General features: G+C 41.2%; 1 protein-coding gene across 3 annotated transcripts; it reads left to right on the forward strand.

The window, feature by feature from the left end:
* Positions 1-147: 147 nt before the first annotated feature.
* Positions 148-21,285, forward strand: cyld (cylindromatosis (turban tumor syndrome)). Of its 3 annotated transcripts, XM_069657997.1 has the most exons (17): positions 148-468; positions 1,807-2,349; positions 3,392-3,703; positions 5,913-6,018; positions 6,809-6,910; positions 7,480-7,596; positions 11,487-11,875; positions 13,044-13,209; positions 13,309-13,450; positions 14,069-14,191; positions 14,732-14,823; positions 15,186-15,252; positions 16,337-16,469; positions 17,188-17,296; positions 17,514-17,632; positions 17,982-18,198; positions 18,951-21,285. In XM_069657997.1, exons 2-17 carry the CDS (start codon positions 1,858-1,860, stop codon positions 19,133-19,135), a joined length of 2,871 nt encoding a protein of 956 aa, XP_069514098.1. In that variant the 5' UTR covers positions 148-468; positions 1,807-1,857; the 3' UTR covers positions 19,136-21,285. The 3 variants fall into 3 exon arrangements, with proteins under 3 accessions (XP_069514098.1, XP_069514099.1, XP_069514100.1); XM_069657998.1 differs by lacking the exon at positions 7,480-7,596; XM_069657999.1 differs by lacking the exons at positions 6,809-6,910; positions 7,480-7,596.
* The last annotated feature ends 1,324 nt before the right edge of the window (positions 21,286-22,609 follow it).

Raw genomic sequence — 22,609 nt, forward strand, 5'->3', positions numbered from 1 at the left:
ATCTGCCATTCATGGGAAAGCCCCACGGGATGGGGCTTAGTTACAAACACAATGAAGAGCCAATCAGCGCTTGAGAAGAAATCAAACGACCAATGCCTAATGTGGAGTGCGATGACGTCATACATTAACTTCAGTGAGGTCGTCTCCTGTAAATAATATATCTCATAACTGTGGCGATACACTGTATTATTTCTCGTATTTTCCTGGGAGAAATGATGTATCTCAATGATGATAGCACACTGTAGAAGATGGCAGTCCTCTGCCAGCCTGCGGCTATCGCTCAGCTCGTTAGGCTAACTTTAGCGTGATTCTTAGCTGGTTTGGACGCTAGCATTAGCTAGCCATTTAGCTAATCAGAGGTTATTACGGGAGGAATTAAGCTTGTATTCAGAGGCCTGTATCAAACTGAAATGGATATTTGAAATGACAGTCACCTGTTGCCTTTAACTGCACTGACGCGTATCAAAGGTAAGGTGTTTATGTTGTTAATATTGAACGTAAGCGACTATTTGGTTCATTTTAGCCGACCGTACGTTAGCTACTTCCCTCTCTTAAAGGGCCTTTGACTGACAGCTTTTGCCTGGTGATGAGGCACTGCTGCTGTGGTTGTCAGGGAAAATGTGACTGAAAACGAGTAACGATATTACTGCCAGTGACTCCGACACTTATAATATTTGTGGTTGTCGCTTAATAAACGTCAGATTAGGTCAGCGCGAGCCCATGTCTGGTTGTAATGACTTTTAATTTTCTCTCTGTGTTGTTTCTCAGCCCCGTGCGGCGTAAGCTTTAACAATATTGTTCTAATACGAATATATTCTTACACTGACTGTTGACCTTTTATTTAAAACCACATGTAATAACCACATGAATATTGTTGAACAGCCTTTACTGTCATGCTTGAAACAAATGACGGATGTGGTGCGAATGTGCTCTAAACCGAGCCGGCTGGTTGATCATCATATCTGATTTGTCATCAGGGCAGGGGAAATCCAATTGTCAGCCATCTGAATCTCACCCTGGGTGTCGGAATAAGTCAACAGTCTGCTCACTGGTTATTTATAGAATATTCAAATCAGTAAATAAGAGTGATGTCTCATGAGGTCCTGCTTAAAACAGGGGGACTGCACAGTGATGACTGAGCAGTAGAGAGGGAGAGTACACAATCTAGCAAACCATTTATGAGCTATAGATTACACAACAACAATAACCACCACACTAGATTAGAGGTCTTTTAATTTGAAATCATCATCTCCACCCGTTTTTCTGTATTTTTACTGAGGTCACTATTCATCATTATTCAGAAAAGAGTTTCGTCCACCATAATGCAAGAACAAATGTTTTGCCAAATGTTATATCATGCAAAGCAGTTTCTTGTTTCAATATGGCTTATCGGAAAGCCTTTTACAACTGATTAATGAAATGATCTCTGATTCTTTAGGTCAGAGTCTGCTTTTAGACAGAACAGACATAGTGCTGATACTTGCTTTCAATTTGTGTATAGATATGATGTTGCACTGACAAAATGCAGTTTTCTGGAGTGTATTGTATTCCTAGCTACAATAATCCTATATTTACAATTTGCTTGATTATTTACAATTGTCCTTGTTTTATCCATTGTTGGACTTAAACTTCACTATTACATGTCACCAAACACAACCAAACTGTAACAAACGTAAAGACAGCTGTATTGAGACTTTTTCACTGTCCCATCTTAAGGAATATTGCAATTTTCCACACATAATTTTAAGTGTATGTGTCTTGTCCTTGAAAATTGTTTTTAACTGCCAAATATTAATATTCCTACAGACCAGAGGTCAAGCTTGCCTTGATGTTGAACCTCCTGACTGGCATGCAGCCATGAGCTCTGCACTGTGGAGCCAGGAGAAGCCCAGCGGGGGCTTCAGGGAGGACTGGCGCTTCTATATGGTCATCAAGGAGTGTACGGTGGAGAAGCCTCCCCAGAAGACCCTGCGGATCCCTCGTGGCAGTCTCGGTCAGGCCTGCCAGGAACGCAACAGCCTTGGACGAACACTGCCCCCATGCAAGGGCAAGAAAAGTCTCCGCATACTGGACCAGACCAATGTGGTTCTGAGCCTAGACGAGCGAGACGTCCTGGAGCTGGATGAGAAGCTGGCTGAGCTGCTGTTCCCCATTACCAACTGCGAGGAGCGATATGCCCTGCTCTGCAACAAGTCACGGCTTGAGCGTGTCCGTGATATTGACTGTGGTTCGAAGGTGCGTGTCCAGCTGCGCTCAGGGGATGAACCTTTACCTGGCGTGGTCCGCTTTAAAGGCTCACTGCTCCCCGACAGAGCCCTTTCTGGAATCTGGTTTGGAGTGGAGCTGCTGGTGAGTAGCTTGTGCATAGTTATTTTGTGTATTTGTTATTAATTGTTATTGCAAACCAGCTGTCCACAATGAACATTGTGTCCATACCTGCACCTATAAACAAGTTGAACACAGATTGCATCTGCGTGTACGTGGCTTGTGAAAGTTACTTTCAGTTTTGTACGACACAAAAGAAGGAGCCTAGAACTGGTTCTTGAGAGGACTCTAAAGGTAGAAAATCATGCTTGACCTCAGCTACATTTTCTAAATGAGCTCCTTACGCCCAAAATTTCAGCAGACCGACAGACAAATACATGTATGTTGGACTTTCGCACGAAGTTCTTGGGTTTTATTTAATCAATTTCTGCCTTTTCATTAACTTTTAAGATAGAGCCTGTAAACTAATGATTGTGAAGGAAAGGCTCAAACAATGCTCCAGTGTTAAGCCTGACACTGAGCAGATAATAACAAGATTTCAAGTTCTGTCTTAGCATTCCTGTAATCTCAACAATGAATCTGATTATTTGATATCATAAAATTTATTCTGAACTCTGTGTATAGCACAATAATTAAGAAAATACAAAGGGTTGCTTATTGCAGAACAATGTTGTTATTCTACTGAGTCCAGCTGTAGTCTTCTTGAGTGGGTTGATGGAGCTCAAGCCTTCAGTCTGATGTATGTCCCTTCACAAACAGATATTTCTGTGGGCCTTTTTGCGACTTAATGCCAGCAATATTAGTAATTTGGCACCAATTCCATGTAAAGTATGTGATAAAAGAAGTACAATATGTAACAGAATGGTTTTTGAGAGGATCCAGAATCTGAACGAGAAATATTTGAATGTATTCATCGCAGTACGCCAAGTCATATTCCTGCTGCAGTAATCGATCATGTGCTCTCACAGCTCTGTGATGTTGACTTCCCTTCTCTGAAGAATGCTGAACAAGCAGCCTTGCTACCTGCCCTACTTTTTATGACAATAAGCTGCTCATCCCTCTCGTTCCTGTTCTGTCTCATTCCCTACCTTTGTCTCTTCATCTTGTCTTTTCTTCCGTCCCCCAGGAGGAGGGTCGAGGCCAGGGCTTCACAGAGGGCTCCTACCAGGGCCGCCAACTTTTCCGCTGTGAAGATGAGTGCGGTGTGTTTGTGGCGCTGGACAAGCTTGAACTCTGGGAGGATGATGATGACGAAGCCTTGGGCGAGCTGGAGGTGGACCATGTCAATCTGGTGGAGGATGACCAGGACTATCCTCCCCTGGAAATCAACTCCAGGGTCCTGGTCCAGACCAGGGAGGGACCAGAGAGAGGCACCATCATATTTTGTGACCTGCTACCGGGCAATGAGAGCCTGGGCTACTATGTGGGGGTCGACATGGTAAGGTCTAAAATTTAGATCTAAGGCATATTTCTCCCAACAATATCACTCGTTTAACTTTATTAAAAATGTGCTTTTCTGCTGAGAGTAAGATGAGTAGATTGATATCACCTCAGTGTTTAATTTAAAATCTACGGCAAGCAACTGGCTAACTTATCTTAGCACAAAGACTTAAAACAGAGTAACAGCTAGCATGGCTCTATCTAAGGGTAGTAAAATCCACCTACAAGCACCTGTAAAGGGCACTAGGTAATCCATTGTATCTTGTTTATTTTATCTGGAGTGTAACAAGACTAGGACAATGTGTCACAAGGACTCTCCTTATGAGGCTGATGACAACGTGTTTGACAGCAGGTGCGCGCTGTGGACGTAGGTGAGGACAGAGGATGAGCAGCGGAGAAGCAGCCCCGCCTACTCCCCGAACAAAGTATCCAGAGCCGTATAGACAGAGAGTCGCATCAGTGGAGGTCCAAAATGCTCCATGATCCGCCATTGCGATGTCGCAACTCTCTCTCTCTACGGCTCTGAAAGTACCGTCGCTCACTCAGTCAGTCAGTCAGTCAGTCAGTCAAAGACAGACCCATGACCCCGGCGGTCAGCCAAAAATAACGTATTGCTGTTTATGTTGGGGGCTTTTCTGGGTAGGGATCAGTAACTTCCTCGCGTCTCTGCAGCTTGCTGTGTAGTTCCCACCAAAAAATAGCCTAAAATAAACCCTATTTAAGTTATCAATAACAGAAACAAAACTATGTTAATAGAAATAACCACAGTGTATTTGGTTGCATTAAAATAGCACAGGTGACCACAGAGATCAGGACACTGATTAGATGTGTAACGGGCTGTCACTTAAGAGAGTAATCGGCTGCATGTGTATCCATGTCGTAGGCAGGCGAGAAGACAACTTTCCATTGTCTCTTAATTTTCTTTGATCAGATTTTAACATTGATATCAGTGATCAGAGAGCACCGCTATTGTCATTACTTGGTATCTAAGTTTATTTTGTCAGATAACAGCCTGACAATGAAATAATGATTGATTCAACCGGCTGTCTGTCGTTACCAGATGTTTGCTCTGATGAGCAGTTTAGTGAATGAGTGAAAAGAGGACGAGGAAGAAGAGATGAGGCCAATTCAATGCTGAATGGTGTTTCACTTCCTCCATCTCTGCTCGACCATTCAGTGTCACTGCTTTTGGTAACTGTTCACCTTCTGAGGATGCAAATAAAGTGTTTTATAACTGGAGCGGTCTCAAAAGAAAGTAAAGTAACTAGTAAGATAAGTAACTAGCATGCTTTATTAGTGTTTAATACCAGCACATTTTCAGTATTGTGATATGCGATCAGTGTGAAATTAACATTGAGTTTAGTCAGCTGTTTGTAATGAAGGGAGATGATGTGTGACTGAGGATGCTCCTCTTCTGTAGAGGGCAGCAACGTGCAGAAAGTTACACATTCCACTTATTATATTAAATTCTTGGAGCTAATGTCTCAGGTTTTCTGTCATGTAGCTTGTGTTTTTGTTTTTCTTTTCCCCCCTCTGTACAGTAAGGAAAGATGTCTTGTTGCCTGGGCACACAGTAGCTGGTATCTATGACTACTGTTGTCAGGCGGGAGTTGTATTGTAGCCATAGAGAGATTGAAACACATAACTGAAGCATTTGACTGCTGATCGTTAGCAGCGGCACCAACAGCAGCAGCAGCAGCAGCAGCAGCCCACTCAGTGCATCTGAGCCACCCACACAAAGGCAAGGCAGTCACGCGGGGAGTGAGGTAAAGACTTAGTGCTGTATGACCCAACAGCGTGGCAAGGGGCCAGCAGGCAGCTGAGGGGAGCCCACTGCTCTGCCTCACTCTGCGTCCAGCCTCGCCCTGCATGCTTTAGCTCGTGGCACTGGCTTCACTGTTACCTTAGATTATTCCGCTGGAGCAGCATCCCGGACTCAAACTAAAGTGGCTGTGCTTGCAGAAAAAGTAGAGCTTTGAGATGGAAGAGCTGCTCTTTATCTGAAGAAGATGAGATGAGCAACTTGGATTCAGAGGATGCACAATACAGTGGATCAGGCTTGCACATCAGTTTTTAGATAGAGCGATAAGACAATCATCAAGAGGATAGTAGGACAAGAAGCACGTGTGGCACCAGCTTGATCACTTTCACAGAGATGAAGAAAGCCTGCTTGGGTCATAAGGTTCTCATGTGTCCAACTCTTTCAGGACAATCCTATCGGGGACTGGGATGGTGTGTTCGATGGGAAGTTGCTGTGTAATTTTGCCAGTTTGGAGCACACCCGACTCGTACCCATCTGTGACGTAATGCCAGGTGAGTCACCTCTTTTTTTTTTTTTTTTTCTTGAAAACATTCAGCTGTCGCTCTCGGAGCAGCTCTGAGCTCCTTCTGAGCGGTCAGAGTTTGTGTTTTGCTTGCAGCGGGGAACAGAGAGCCTTTTGTGTCAATGGCTGACTTGTTTTTGAAAGTCAAGTGACATACTCAGGCTCTTTGTTCTCCACATTGGCATATTAATTTGTTTATGTGTGCCACTGCCACCGCTGACTATTCACCACCGCACTAAAAGTGGAAGATTGGGGTTTTCTTAATTTTGCAGATTCCTTGTGCACTCTCTAGACATGCTACATGGAGTATACATAGTAGCAAATCACAGCTCAGAGTTCCTCATTTGTCATGCTTGTGATACTTGCTATTTAACGTCTCCTTTTGTTATTGTCAGCCTGTTTGCAAAGCGATGCAGAAAGATCTAACGAAAAAAGTTATGGCCACTTTGCGTTCAATTTGATATCTTAGGCCTGAAACACTCTCAATCTGTTGTCATCGGCTTGTAAGAGAGTTAATTCCTTTACTGAATGGAGCATAGTACGTGATCCCACATGGCAGTGACTAAAGAAAAGTGTCACACAGAAAACTAAAACAAACTCTTGTATTGTCTCTTATATGTTTAATTGTGTTTATCCAATTGCATTGGGAAATGGGTGAGGGTAAATGTAGATTAACATGCACTGCATGTTGTCTGTGGAAGACATTTAGCGCTTGGTTGTGTAACGTACACTGAAGGGGTGTTGTGCCTCTAATGTTGATGTATTTCTGGGCTGTGCAGAACTTTCGATGCAGGACCAAAGGCTGCAAAAGCACAGTTTTGCCCCCAGAGGCACCAGCAGTGACAAGTCGTCCTCTGGCCAAAGCAAACCAAAGAGCAAAGGTACTGCACTGCTGTTCCGATACAAACCTAACACATGTACCCACAGCTGGGTGTGAGGACGATTATTAAAGGGGCATTCCACCCAAATGGTCCGGTAGTGATTCTGCTTTCATACATTTTGATTTGACAGTTTTCGTCATACCTCTGAGGTAATTTCCTGAAACAAATCTTTCCTTTGTTTCGGGGAGCTCCTGAATGAACCAACTCGTTCAAACTGTTTTTGGCAAGCAAAGTGAAAAATAAAACCGTTTTGGTGGAAAGTCCCTTTACAGAGATAAAAAATAACCAAGAGTATGTTTAACTACATTTAAAACTGCATTGATTTGATGTGAATGTAATATGTATCTACTCTGATTTTATGTTCTTTCTTTGTGTTTCTTTAACGGAGAAAACTGACTACAGTTTCTGACTAATTGAGCTTTTAATCTACATTTTCTTCCCTTTTATTTCTTATTTTATCTGCTGCCGAAATAAGGGACTAAACTTGCTCTCAGGCACACACACACACACGTACACATTTATCTTATTATCTCTGTCTGTTTTTTTTCGTGTACTTGTGTTATTTCCAGGATTAGGTCATCAGTGTGGCAGTAGGAGCAAGTCTGAATTTTACTATACTTTAAATGGCAGCTCTGTTGATCCCCCAGCCCAGTCCAAATCCAAAAGCACATGGTACATTGATGAAGGTAAAACACGGGTACTCATGGGATGTCAACCATCTTACCGGCAAGCTCCTGTCTACAACAAGCCACGCGCTAACCCTGTCTGCTAAGGAAGACTTTTGAGGGGGCTGTAGCGTTTTGATTTACTAACATTGGGAGGATCAGAGTTCTTGGCGAGGTCTTTTTACACTGGTACTTTGGGCTGCTCTGAATAAAAGTGTCACCTAAAAGTCGCATTAAATTCACATAAAATGTAGTTTAAGATTATCGATAAAGTCGTGTATGGGATCCAGTTTCTCCCACCTGTGAAAATCAAGAGGCATTCATTTAATTTAATGATCAAGTGAGCTTTTAAAATAGTTGTAACTCACACGATGTGAAGTTTCTCATAACCATGACATACAAAGTCCCAGTGAGTTTTTTTCTCATGACTCAGAAACTAATTATTATATCTGTGCTTTATTTCTAATCTAGTATCAGGGTAGGAGGAACAATATCTCATAGTTTTGACCCATTAATATGAGATACGTAAGTAAGTAAAATGTATTGATATAGCACTTTTCACAGGCATGAGGCACAAGGTGCTTTCCAGGGTCATCAAACACAGAAATATAAACATGAAAGAATAAAGTGGCCATAAAAGCCACGCAAATTAAAGCATGAAAAAATCCCGTCCCCAGATACAGTGGAGATATAATATTTGTCTGGTAGTTGACTCTGTCTGTGAGCATTATATTATCATCCCAGCAACAGCTAAACAGAGCTGTGGTGCTGAAACCGTGGCAGCCGGCTGCATTCACCACGCTGGCTAATATAAGAGATACCACCAACACAACTGATCTGATCCTTGAACAGAAATAGTTTTCCAGTAGGTTACAGAAGAGGTAAAGTTCAGATGTCTATTGGAATAAAGCAGGAATTATTTATTGACTTGCTCCTTTTAAAGTTCTTTTTTTTTATATTTCATAGTTTAACTGGTTGTCTTGGACTGTGGATGTAGCGGTTAAGCTCACAACATGTGCAAAATAGTTGTTTACTTTGTGTAGACAGTACATGAGGTAGAACACAACATGTGGGATTTTATTTCTTTATATTCTCTGGGAGTGTAATACAAGAAAAGAAAAAAAGATACAAGAAATAAAGATAATTATCTTATTAAGCATCTCAGGTGGTGTGCTTTGACACATTCCCATCAGTGGAACTGCATTTGTTCTGTAATATAGATCACTAAAATGGATCTGTATCTCATAACTCTCACATTGCACCTTTAGAATTAACATGGAAAAGTTATGGAACACAACTTTTCTCTTTTTACCAGGTGGGAGAAATGGAAGTCCAAACAAAACCTATTTACTGTATGTATGTGTAGTAATTGTAAAGTAGTTACAGTGTTCCCGGACAAGAAGCCCTTATTTCTGCTTTAGATAGATGGATAGATAGTTGTACTTTATTGATCCTTAGTGGGAAATTGTTGATATTTAGGAGAATGACACAATCAGTTGTTGTAGGATTCTTGTAGCAACAAGTTAAAACGTAGCCGTGATATGTTCTGCGGAAAAACAACCGTCAGTGGTTTGTTGCAGTAGCTTGCTGTAAAGACCTCCTCACTAGTCTTGTCCTTCATCACCATTTTAGTGTGAAATTCCACCTGCATGGAGTAATTGGTGTGTCGAAGGCTTTTAATAATGCTCGGTGCTGCAAATAACATCTTAACTGGCTGTTGTCCTCTTTTGGCTGCAGATGCAGTTAACAGTTGAACATTTCTGTGTAACGTTTGCAGGCCAAAGCTTTAGTAAAAGCCTTTGTTCGTATCAGAACTGATGTATTCAAACAGCACGTTGGGTCATTGTTTTGTTTTGTTCCTCTTTTCGGGACACAAGTTGAATATTTTTCTTAATTTGAGCTAAATCACATCGCACATGTCATCACCAATACATGTCAGTTGTGAAGAATTTGATGACTTTGACAATGCATAAAAATCAGTTGGTGTGTTTACACAAATTCTATAAACTGATGATTCTGTGTGTGCTCACATTTTAAGAAGATTCATGTTGTAAAGATGAATTAATGAAAACCCTGAGACAGTGGAGATCAACCACAACCATGGCAGAGTATCATGGTAGATACAAGCATGTGAAGGCTGTGAAATATAGATTAATACTGAATATAAGGACTGTCAAAGCATGCCAAGGCAAGACTGGATATTTCAGTGCCTTCAGTAGTGTGTTAATAATAATGCGGACATTAAGAAAGGTCAGTCAAAGACCGAAAGTCTGTTTCACAACTGCACAGTCATCCCGTGATTCATTTTCATCTCCCTTTAGGGTCACTGGTTGGGTAATTTTTCTTTGTGGTTATTATGGTGCTTTCATTTATGTCACAATGACATGAGAATAGACCTCTCAGAGGGCATGTGGTTTAAGTCTGGATATGTAAGTTAAAGGGCAATGCCACTAATATCAAGAATTCACAGCATCTGTCCTCACAATTTTTTTTAACCATGAGATGCAAGATTGGAAAAAGTATCAGAATATAAATATAGAGCTGTAATTTAAATGAACATATTATAAGCACCATCTCTGTCTCATAATTGTACATATAATACAGTTTGTTAATGAGGTTGTTGATTAGCATCTGTCCATGCAGAATATGCCATTAAAGTGTACTCAGAGCTGTCACTGAACTGAAACTAACAGGTTAAATATTTTGTCGCCTTCAAACTGACTGTAATCTGGTTCCACTGATGCAGAATTAATGAGACCTGTCACTTCCTCTAACGGCTGATGCTTTAACTGCCAGTTTTCTGCTTTAACGTTTTTGCTTTAGGGACTTCTAGAGAAAGCTCAAACCTCTTCAAAAAGCTGTTATTGTGATGTGCCAAATACTAAATTGAAATGACCCCACAAAATGTTCAGCTTTAGCAAAGAGTGTGCATGTATTTACTCGACTGACATGATACAGCAGGAAATATTTTTCTGTGAATTCTTGAGTGGCACTTTCCTTTAACAAACACACGGTTAGAAAGGATATATATAGTGTATTGAAGGCGTGTTAATATGTTAAAAAAAATTGCTCATTATTTTTTTGGTTTTGTCAGCTCAACAGCGTAGTGAAGCATATCACAGAACACCATCAGATGGGAAAAGGAGTCTGCACACTGGACATTACGTTTAACTTGGGCTTTTGCACAATTGACCCAAACACCTGTGTCTGCACGGTGGCTTATTTCTCCCCCTTCATCATCAACAGTTTGTACATGTAAGCATTGTGTGGTGGATCAAGTTTTTTCAGCACTATACAGTCTTCTATAAGTCCCATCACAGAAATCTTTTTCACTCTTAAAAGTAGACACTCCATCTCACCTGTAGGCCAGTCTCTCCAGCAAGGTGACCCAGCAAAGATCTTTTTCTATACCTTAACAATGCAGAGACTTTTGCTTGTAATTGTACATTTCTTCTGCTTACCTGTACTAGCACAAACAAAGAATCCAAATACCTGATATTTTCCTTGACCCTACACTGGCATTGATGCTCAAACGTATGACTAAGTGCCTTACCAAACATGACACTCATTGACGAGGGAATGTGCTTACATACCGACCCTAAAAAATCTAGTTGCGCAAATGTAACAATGTCCTGCGATTCTACGTTTATGTAGCTGGGACTACTTTTCCAAGCCAGTGTGCAGACTCCTTTCTCGTCCAGATGATGTGATTCTTGTTTTTGCTGACCTCCAGTGGTTTAAGTTCTCACATAACACCAGACCTTTAACCAGCAGAGGACAGTAAAACAGGGAGATGTCAGATTGGTGCAGTCAGTCTCTGCAATAGTAAAGACCGCCTTTATTATATGCTTTGTTTTTTCCTGTAAAAATGGACATATATTAAGTTAATTTTTCTGGCTTCTCTCCTGCAGTTGGGGAGGACCCCGCGAAGTCACTTACAGACACGCCCCCTGACTTCAACCAACCGTCCCCGCCCTCCAGAGCCCCGCCCTCTGCCTCGTTATCCAGCGACAACAAGTTCCACTCTTTGCCCTTCAGTCTGAACCGAAAGCCCGGGCCCATCGACAGCATGAGTCATGGGCCTCTCTCCCTCTCTGTCCAGTCGGTGATGGGAGAGCAGCCCGAGCCTACATCACCCGCTGCCCCTTCCTCACCACAGCCTCCTACGCCTCCAAGAGGACAGCCTGGTTTGGAGGTGGGCTCTCTGGTGGAGGTGAAGGAGAATCCCCCTCTATGTGGTGTCATCCGCTGGGTGGGTCTGCCTCCTGGCCTGCTGGAGCCTTTGGCAGGGCTGGAGCTGGTAAGAAAACAGCAATATGAACTTAGATTTGTCATATTGCAGCAACAGTGGATCCTTTTTCTACAGACATGTTAACTGTTCTGCTGTGAAGTACACCACCCGAGCCTTATTGATTTTTAAGGTTCTAAATTTGGTATTAATAAATGCTCACTGTTAGTAACTACTGTATGTAATAAGATCCCCTTGAATCAGGGGGAAATCGTGACTCTGGCTTTGTCCAATGCTAACATAATCCAATGACTAGCACCTCTAAAGCTTAATAAAAACACATGAAATAGAAATCCTATGTATGCGCAGCACCACGCAGTTAGAGTGAAAATATTACCTTCTGCAGAGAGCAGGTGGTAACTGCGGCACAGTATTGTAAGGGCTGTCATGCTCTGAATTTCCGGTGATCTTGACGACACCTTTTGCGTGATAAAAAAATGTATGGGCTGTGCGAGGCTCAACGTCGGCACACGGGCACACTTTTCCACATCTGTGGAGAAGGTCTAGAGCCGTTACGCATGACGGGGATTATTATATGGACGAGCTGCTGTTGCGAGCTCCTTTAAAAAAGTGGAGCTGCGTTATGGACAGTTAAACTAGTAAACACCTGTTGAGTCTGGACTTTACAATAAACTGTTAAAAGAGCTGCCCCTTCCTCTCCCTGCTCATCGTCGATCTGTGCATGAAGTTGAGATCCGTCAGTGTGCACTGAGCTGACAACTTCTCTCCACAATCAGACACAAAACAAGAGCAAACTGTACAGATCTGCGAAACTTTATGGGTTTGTTTGCACTTGAATATCATCAGTGCAATGAGCTTTGTTAATCGGACCTTGAGATGGGGCAGATAGCGGGTGCAAATAATGCGTAATTCATGGTGCTATAAGCGGCCACAACAATACCGTGCACTGTCACTTCCTTGATTGTCTTCTTGTTGCCTGGAAACCTTATGCTGATGACAAAATTTGAGGTTGTCAATAAGACAAAAAAAAAAACAAAAAAAAATGATGTTGACAAAATTGGTCAAGAAAGTTAGGTACGAAATATCTGATGAGGCAGACCCAAGTCTAACCTAAGGCACTGGGAAAGGGCCGAATGAGTGAAAGCTAATGCTTATTATCTTTACACACATGCAGTACCTCACAGTAATTGTGTGATGTGTTCACTACATTCTCTCCCAGGAGGAAGAGTGCCCTGGTTGCACTGACGGCACCTTTAAAGGTACTCGCTACTTCAGCTGCCCACCTAAAAAAGCCCTGTTTGTAAAGCTAAAGTGCTGCCGACCTGACTCCCGGTTCCCCTCCCTCCATCACTCGTCCAACCCAATAGAGCGCTGCAACTCCATCGGTGAGTCAGAAGGACGAAGGATTCATTAAAGGCACCAAATGAACTATCTTCTACAAGAACTTCGTGTTTGTAACGCTTGTTCCACTGATGTTTTTGCAGCATTTGGGGGTTACCTAAGCGAGGTAGTACACGAGAACACACCTCCCCGCACAGAGAATGATGGTCTGGATGTCATGGTGGGAAAAAAGAAAGGCATCCAGGGCCATTACAACTCCTGCTACTTGGATTCCACCCTCTTCTGGTCAGTGCTCTCTTAGTCTAACAGTGAATACTTAACAGTGGCAGTTTGTGCCATTTTCTATTAACGTTTTTTTGACTTCGGTCGTATTGATTGGCTGTATGGTGCTTCCTCAGCCAGCAGTGCTCTGTTTGCCCAGAGGCAGAAGCTTGTTAGTAAACTGTTTTGACTTTGTCCACTGGCTCCATCAGGAGGTTGTATTCCTGCTGTGAGCAGGCTGGTGGATAGTCTGCCAAAGGGCCATCGAACAGAGCAGTCAACCCAAACTACTTCACTTAACTACAGGAGACTGCATGTTTGAATGCACTTCGACCAGAGTGGAATTATATCTTTAAATTTGACTATTCAAGAAATACAATCATATAAAAACACTTGGTAGAATTAGATTCTACTGTAGAGAGAATTTTGGCTTATGCCCTCCCATAGATTATACTATTTAATATGTATACAACTGTAATTTAAAAGTGCATTTAATCCATCATTTAGTTTACATGTATGTTTCTGGAGCATAACTGTAAAAACACCTGCTAAATATCAGCCAGAGATCATACATCAAAACTAGATTAAAGATACACGTCACATGTTAACCGTCATCTCTTGGTTGTGTGTCCTGCTCTGCAGTCTTTTCTCCTTCAGCTCTGTGCTGGACACGGTTCTGCTGAGACCACGCTCAAAGACTGATGTGGAGTATTACAGAGAGACCCAGGAGCTGTTACGCACAGAGATAGTCAACCCCCTGCGCATGTAAGTCTGAGTGGTTTTACTGCTGACAGCGTCTGCTGAAGGTTTTGACATTGATTCATATTGTAGCTTTTGACCCAGTGCTCTCATCGCTGCTTTTAGAGATGTGTTGTTTTTTTTACAGAAAGCTAAAAGCTGATAGAGAAAAGCTGCTCAAGTTAAAGTTTCTCCAGGACTTTTAAAGCTCCTGTTAGGAACTTTTGGTTTGTGTTGATTTTAACGACAGTCATATGTATCACTCACTTTAAATTTGTGCCCCTGAAAATGTAAACAAAGGCATCGTGCAGTTAATCGCTTCGTCTGACACCTACCCCCAGCAGGTTCAGGCATAAAAAAATAACTATATAGAAATAATCAATCTAGTCTCTGATGGTCTGGTTTGCTTCTGTAGCTCATGAAGAGTAATTAGAATTAATTTCAATCTGTTTCATAACCAGTGAAAAACTCTTCACAGGAGCTTTAAATATGAGCTCACCCATGATTTGAATTCAGTTATTGTGACTATTAAGCTAGCTTCTAACTTGCTTGTTCTTTCTCCTCCAGACATGGGTATGTTTGTGCGACTAAAGTGATGAAGCTGAGAAGAATACTGGAGAAAGTAGAAGCTGCCTCTGGATTTACCTCTGAAGAAAAAGGTAGGACAGTGAGCCAGAGAAGTTGTTTATTGGTCTTTCGAACGCTGTCTTGTTTATGTTTTTTTACCTTGTAGTGTGGTACTAGTGGTGCTTTCTAGTCCAGATCTTCATTGATAATCAGAGTTTTGATATGAAAATTATCAAAAACTTTCCATACATGTATGAATAAAACATTTTTAAGGATAAACAAGCAAGATATAAAGATACACCACTACAAGTCACACGAAGCAAATGAATCAGCAATTTAAACATGGCATTCACTTAGATGCTTTATTATGCAATGTTATATTGTCTACACTGGATGGCAGCATTTAAACAGGAATGTTACCTCACATCTGATTCAAACATATCTTGTAATGCAGATCCTGAGGAGTTCCTAAATATCCTTTTCCACCACATACTAAGGGTGGACCCGCTGCTCAAACTGAGGTAAGCACCTTTTGTCTACATATAAGGAAATAAAATCACACTTTTGTTTTTACTGAAACTGTTTGTAGCATTGTTATAAATGATGTTCTAGTTGCCTTTTTACAAAGGAGAAGATAGTGCTGACAAAGTTCACATTTTTCTTTCCAGTCACTAACTATGAGTAAGATACATGGTTGCAATATTCATATCTTTGATTATAGCTGCTTACAAAATCTGCAAACATTTGAGGTACATGGCTGCTAAACCACAGGTCATATCAGACCTTATCTAGATCTGCAACATGTAGATTAACACCGACAAATGAAGTTTCACTTCTGCTGTTTATGCAGATTATTTAATGACGGGCAGTGTATTCAAAGTGGTTTAGCATCAGGGTTTTTTTTTGTCTTGTTATGAAACCCCCACCTTGTTCTTCTTCTTTAGTAATATTTAAAACTATGTATATATATCTTTACTTTTTAAATTGGACTAGGTGATTTGAAGGTTCTGGGATCTTGTTGTCATCACTCGGTCTACTGTACTATCTTCTGTACTATTTGGTTATGCAGTAATATTTTCATAGTAGCTTTATAGTGATCAACAAAACATGTATTTTGTGACAAAGTCATAAAGCTATGTAATATAATATGACTTACCTGGCACATTAATCTGGCTCAGAGATGAATACCTCAGCCGTGGTGACTCTGTCTTTACAGTTTGCAGTTACAGGATACAGATGTGACAGAAAGTCCAGTTAAACTGCCTGTGGAACAATCGGCTATAAAAGGGAAAAATACAAATAACCCAAATGCTGAAGTCAGCTGATTTATTTATTCAGGTTACTTTTAAGCATTTTATAGATCATTGTAAAAGAATTCCTTTAGCTTTTGCAAACTGTGTGACACCTTTAATAACATTCTTAATCAATATATCCTAATATCTATTAATTGCTTTGTACAGCTCATGAGAGGGACTTATTGATAAATGATTGCATTTGCACATTAGGTATTTTTTTTATATGAAATTGTTATAATCAAATCCAGATTGGCCGCACATTTTAGAGTGGAAATACAAGCAGAAGACAAAAAGTCTTCGTGTTTTTCAGGTCGGCAGGACAGAAGGTCCAAGACTGTTACTTTTACCAGATCTTCATGGACAAGAAGGACAAGGTTGGAGTTCCCACCATCCAGCAGCTCCTCGAGTGGTCCTTCATCAACAGCGACCTCAAGTTTGCAGAGGTGAGTTTCATCTTGTTTTAGCATTCTTATACCGCAGATTAGCTTCAACTGAGCAGAAAGATTAGTGATAGTGATAGTGATTGGTCTGATCGAGGCTTCGTTTTTGGTACAGTCATACTTTCTATCCCCGGCAGAAACAAATCTGAATGTGATCAGATAAAGCAAAAATAAGCGAAGCCTACAGTAACCCTGTGAGGGGTAATTTGGTGGTTGCAGCTGCACAAAGGCAGAAATAAGTTCAGAGAAATAGTGAAAGTCGAAAATAAACAATAACGGAAATATAATATGAAACTAGAATATGTAAAGAAGTTCAAATATATACCCACCCAGGTTTGAAGGGCTGTCACCTCATGGGAAAATGTACATACCGTAGGTTTTAAGTTGTGCTTGAATAATAACACTTAATTCAAACAAGAGATGTCTAACACAGACAGTGTAACATGTGCTAGATAAAGGGGCGTTTATGCTAAATATATTGAATTTTATATCCTTATTTTCTCACCGTTATTATCCAAGATAAAATCACAACTTTTATGTATTCACTTAATTGTTAGGATCTATAATTTGTTAGACATCCTTTGTTAGATAAGTACCTCCTGTAGACTCTGTTGGCAGTCTCACGGCTCATGTTTCAGGTCCCGTGTGCACTGAGCTTTGCTGATGTGTCCGTGCTGCTCTGTTGACAGAAGTTTTCTTTGTGTGACCCCCCTCTCCCCAGGCTCCCTCCTGCCTTATCATCCAGATGCCCCGCTTTGGCAAGGACTTCAAAATGTTCAACAAGATTTTCCCCTCACTAGAGTTAGACATCACAGACCTACTTGAAGACAGTGAGTTGAAGCTAATAATTTTTTCCTGGGTGTGGGATGTGTTCTTGTTGGTCGGTGGTGATTCAGAGCTTCGTGGCATTTAATACTGTAATCTCACTGAGTCGTCACTGATACCCAGCTGAGATGAAGGAACATTGTGGCTCTCAAACCTTGTTTTTTTTAAAAACTTTTGTGTCGTGTGACAGCCAAAATAAAGGTGTTTTTTTTTATTACCCAGCTCCAAGGGAATGTCGAATCTGTGGAGGCCTGGCTCTCTACGAGTGTCGAGACTGTTATGAGGACGGAGATATCACTGCTGGCAAGATTAAACAGTTCTGTGAAAAGTGCAATACACAGGTAAACAACAGAGGGCATTATTGCAACACCAGCTAAACAAAGACAGTGTTGTAAAGTGTGGGTCCAGAACCGTCCATTTGATGGCGCCAAATCCAAAGGAATCCTGCCGCCTCAGTGCAAAAGTTCTGTTGCAGAAGAGCGGCTTCTAAAGTTGATTGTAACAAATTGTCCTTTCATTTCCCCTGCCAGTACTCAGTGCATTCACTGAAATATTGTTGAATATTGTCCATCTGGCAGTACAAGTTCTCAGTGTATTTTAATGAGCATGCTTTATGAAACATTTTGACCTTAAAAAGCCAAATTATTAAACAGACCATGATTTGATTTGTGCCTGCTTTTCCTGATTTAGGTCCACCTCCACCCGAGGAGAAAAACCCATCGGCACGGCAAACTGTCTGTCCCCAAGGAGCTGCAAGAAGGGACGGGGCGGCAGGGCAGTTTTCCCCGCCAGAGGATGGAGCTGTTCGCCGTGCTGTGCATCGAAACCAGTCACTACGTGGCCTTTGTCAAGTACGGCAGCGCAGATTCCGCCTGGCTCTTCTTCGACAGCATGGCTGACCGAGATGGTAGGCGTCACGGCCTTTTGGTGCTGCGTTTGTTAATACATCAAACTGATCCTTGAAGTGAAGTTTGTGAAGTCACAAAAGTTGTTTTGTAACTCTGTTGAAAGTATCTTCTTAAGAATACACTTCAGTAATTTATACAGACAAAGAAAACATTCATGCACCCTAAATTACAGTTTTCATTATGAACCAAATTGTTTGCCATAATGTATTTATTTGTAAAACAGTAAAACAGTATTCATCATTCCTATGACATCACACAATAACAACCACTTAAACTCACGTCTGACCTGTTGCAACCTTTTTGATTTGGGCTACAATTTAAGATTATTTTCACTTTAATTTATTACTGATTGTTTTAAAATTCATTGATTAATTGTTTGAGTCAAGTTTCCAGAAATAATCATCATAATTTTCTGCCACAAGAAGCAGCAAGAACTTAGTAGTGTTTGGCATGTTGCTTCAAAATGACTTACTATGTAGTTGATCATCACAGAAGTTTGTCACTATTTTTTTTGTGGATCAACTAATTGATAAATAAGGGTTATTTTGTTTATTGTATTTTGGTGCACAAATATAGAGGCATACAAACAACATAATGAGTGCTATATCTCCCTTGGCAACTTCTGGGACACTGTATAATTTGACCGAATGCATTAAGCATATCAGAAATTAGCTGTGAATATGATTTGAATGTGGCTTTGCTGTTTCAAACGATCGCACTGTTTCTAATGATGGTGCATGTGGCTTCGCAGGAGGGCAGAACGGTTTCAACATCCCCCAGGTGTCTCCTTGTCCGGAGGTGGAGGCCTACCTGAAAATGACCCCAGAGGAGCTGCACGCCCTGGATCCTAAGAGCATCCAGGGCCAGGCCCGACGCCTGCTGTGCGACGCCTACATGTGCATGTACCAGAGCCCCACCATGAGCCTGTACAAGTAGAATCCTCCTCATCCCCAACCCCCAACCCCTCCACCCCTGCCCCTCAGCCACACCACCTCCCCTTCTCCCAGGGCAGGAGATTCCCAGAGAGACCAAAAATGAAAAATGAACTAAGAGAAGAAAGGCTGCCTGCCAGCAGGGGAGCTGTCCGGAGTTAACCCTCTTTACTCCACCTCTCCTCGATGCCTGCCCGTCTCCGGAGGTTGGAGAGATGGAAGAGAGGGAGGGAGAAGCCTATTTGCACTGTGCATTAGTTGAAGTGTTGTGTTCTTCATGTAGTCCTATGTAGCTTCCCTGTGTCTCACAGCTGAGCATCCGTGTTGGCTGATGAAGCAAAGGAAGGCCTTATGAAGGTTCACTCCCTGTTCAGGGAGGAAGGGGGGAGAAGATGGGTGGGAGGGTATATTCACGTCGCCACGGCTGACGGAACATGTGCAACAAAAACAAGATGAGCTAGTGGGAGGACCTTGGCCACCTCATTTACCTTAAGAAAAGAGGAGTCGTGCTATTCTTAATCACTGTAAAAGACGGGAGCTTTCCATAACGCCACATTAAGGAAGCAGTGCGCAAATCCTCATCCAACGTGTGTGTACTGTTCTAAAAACTTGTGTAAATCTCTTAGTAGCATAGAATTCTCCAGGTAGTTACATCAGCAGTATAGATGTCAACCTACTGTGCATTTGCATTAAGACCAGAGTATTCTGCTCTTTGTGAACTGGTTTGCATATTTCCCCATCACGCTGTGTAAATGTCTATACAGTATATGTTTTGCAGAAACAGATGTAGCCATTGTAAAAGTCTCACGTTTTACTGCATACTTGCTCAACCAATGCTGCACTTTTGCTCTATCCCCGAGTGGACCTATCAGGAAACATTTAGGTTTTGCTTTTTTTTTTTCCTTCCATTGGAAGTCACAGGGAGTGCTAATTTGTTGGTTGGGAGACATCAGAGTTTTGTGTTACAGAATACAAATGTGCTTCTCTTCTGTAGCTGTAAAGAACGCTCTGCATTGCTAATGCAGAGGAGATGCCAGATAAATGCATGAAGGGAGACTTGTACAATGGCTCCTGTTGTAGAGCTAGTTGGTGGAGCACTCCATGCATTCGTAGGGTCAATGAGGTGAAATACTGGAAAAGTATGCCTGTTTTCTTTAAAGAAGGAAAGGATGATGGGAAGACTTTTACATGCAGTGTTTTTTTATGAATCCGACTTGTGTTTATGACTAAATCTAAATTATATTTTGTGTTTACAAAGCCTTTTTTTCTGCCCGTCATGGCAAGTATTGACTCTCTGCCGCTGCCTTCCATGAAGATGTGACATGCAATGTTTCAAGCCACGCACCAGATAACAAAACATTTGTGATCAAATATTATTATTTATTATATTCTAATCATATTACAAACTCCTGTGTCGTCCCTTCTTAAGAAAAGGAATCAGGGTTGATGATACAGATTTGGGTACTCCTTGTCCTCTTTCACTGTATATTGAAGTGAGTTATTGTAGTTTACGCTCTCTCATAGCAACTACTGAATGTTAATAGTGACATGTTGAACAATGTAGAGTTAAAGGACGGGTGAGGACAGAGGCACAAGGCTTGGAACCATGAGTAAACGTATATATATGTATTTAAAGTAAAAACTAATTAAATAAAATTGATTATACTGTATTCAACTTTTAAAGAGTACCTGAAGCATAACGATCATACTGTGGATGAACTCATGAAGTATCTGGTTTTTATATATATAACATAAATTGGATGAAATCAACAAATTTCACATGTTAGCATCAACATTATATATGAATATTTCCTGAATCACAACTGAATCATGGACTTGGTTGTGAATATAACACAAGTGTGTGAGCGTTTTATAAATGAGGTTCCAGCTGACGGCTCCCATTTTGCTCTGTGCTGGTTTCCACTGTCCCGGGGATCCTGACGGGGAACCTTCCTGTGTGAGGGAACTTTTTCTGCACTGCTGAAGCTTGTCACTGACTGGAGCCTTGTTCTCTGTGAGAGAAGTCTCAGAGCGGAGGATGGGATTTTGATTTTCTGTTGCATCTGTACAGTCGACATATGTAACGGGTGGAAAGTTAATGTCAGTGATGTTCCTGTAAATGTTAACTAAATAAAGCCCATTTTGAAGGGTGCACGTTGTGGGTGGTGTGACAATCGGTCTTGCAAAACTTTGCGAAGACGTTTGCTGCTTTGTGTCGGGGTGGGAGGAGATTTGTAAGCAAAATGTGATCATGTTTACCAGGTGGATGTTGTTGAGTTAAATCCACAGTTTCTCATCAGCTATTTCACTTCCACAGTACAGAGACACCAGTAAGGCTGGAAAGACAAGATGGACAGTATGTAGAAAATATTATATTATATAACTTTCTGTGACTCCTGAACTGATGTTATCGATTATTGGTTGGTCCAAATTGATATTTCTCACAGACCACAACGTTAGGGTGACAACAACATAAAAATGGCTCATTTTAAAGATATAATCTTGAAGATTTTCATTTAAATAAATGTCTGTTAAGTCACTATCTATCACCAAATGAGGTAACACAATGGTGATTGAGCCTATGGCTCACCGATGAAAGCCTTTGCATTCGCAGTATATAGTATCATTATGGACTGGGTGTCTGTGGCGACATTGGCGGAAAAAATCACAAGCGGTGCCCAGTTAGTGACGTGTTTTCCATCACCCAGCAGTGGTTGGTCTGCCAGAGAGGGTAGGCGGAGCTAAGCGACGGCTTTTCCGGTCTCTGCAAGTGTTGTGAGTAATAGTAACAGTAATCTACTATGGCTGAACAAACAAAGAGAAGATCGATGACTACAGATACAACTTAAAAAATAAGTGGAAATCCAAAGTAAAAGAAACAAATTCAACGCTCAGATGAAGGCAAACAGTTTAAAAAGGAAAGTGACCGTCAGCGAGGAAAGTCAAGAGTTACAACCATATCAAAGGGAGCCGACTGTGGACGTCTGGTTATCTAGGAAGCGTGCTCCTGCAATTACCGTTTATTGCCAGAGGGTGCCGCCAAAGAGAACGAAACTGAACTCTTCAAGATTACATCTTTAAGTTATACATTTCTACTTCTTTGTGATGTTATAATGCTACATTTCTACATGAAATATATTCCTTTTGAACTGAACTGAACTTACGCTTTAACTTCAACATGTAGCTCAACTTATCACATCAAATGATGTTACCCCTTTTCAACAGCAACACAACACAAGCTAAAAGTGAAGTAGAATTGTACTCCAGGGTGATAATGTACCGGTGGTGGAAAGAAACTGAGCACATTTAGTAAAGTACTGTATTTTAGTTTTGGCATACTTGTACTTATGAGTTTTTAATTTCATTTTGTCAAATACTGATAATACGTACATGCTCTTATTTAAATAGAATTTTGTATTTCTGACCTTTACTTTTAATGGAGTGTCAATGGTACATTTACTTTAGTAAGGGATCTGAG

The sequence above is a fragment of the Semicossyphus pulcher genome, unplaced genomic scaffold (assembly GCF_022749685.1).
Source record: "Semicossyphus pulcher isolate SPU_LCO1_2020_fin unplaced genomic scaffold, fSemPul1.0.p SCAF_1, whole genome shotgun sequence".
NCBI classification, from domain to species: domain Eukaryota; kingdom Metazoa; phylum Chordata; class Actinopteri; order Labriformes; family Labridae; genus Semicossyphus; species Semicossyphus pulcher.

Excerpts from the sequence above, each read along its gene's own strand:
- cyld (XM_069657997.1), top strand. The coding sequence starts at position 1,858 with ATGAGCTCTGCACTGTGGAGCCAGGAGAAGCCCAGCGGGGGCTTCAGG. Across the intron at positions 13,451-14,068 it reads TTGGATTCCACCCTCTTCTG|TCTTTTCTCCTTCAGCTCTG; the intron begins GTCAGTGCTCTC and ends CCTGCTCTGCAG. Across the intron at positions 15,253-16,336 it reads GACCCGCTGCTCAAACTGAG|GTCGGCAGGACAGAAGGTCC; the intron begins GTAAGCACCTTT and ends CGTGTTTTTCAG.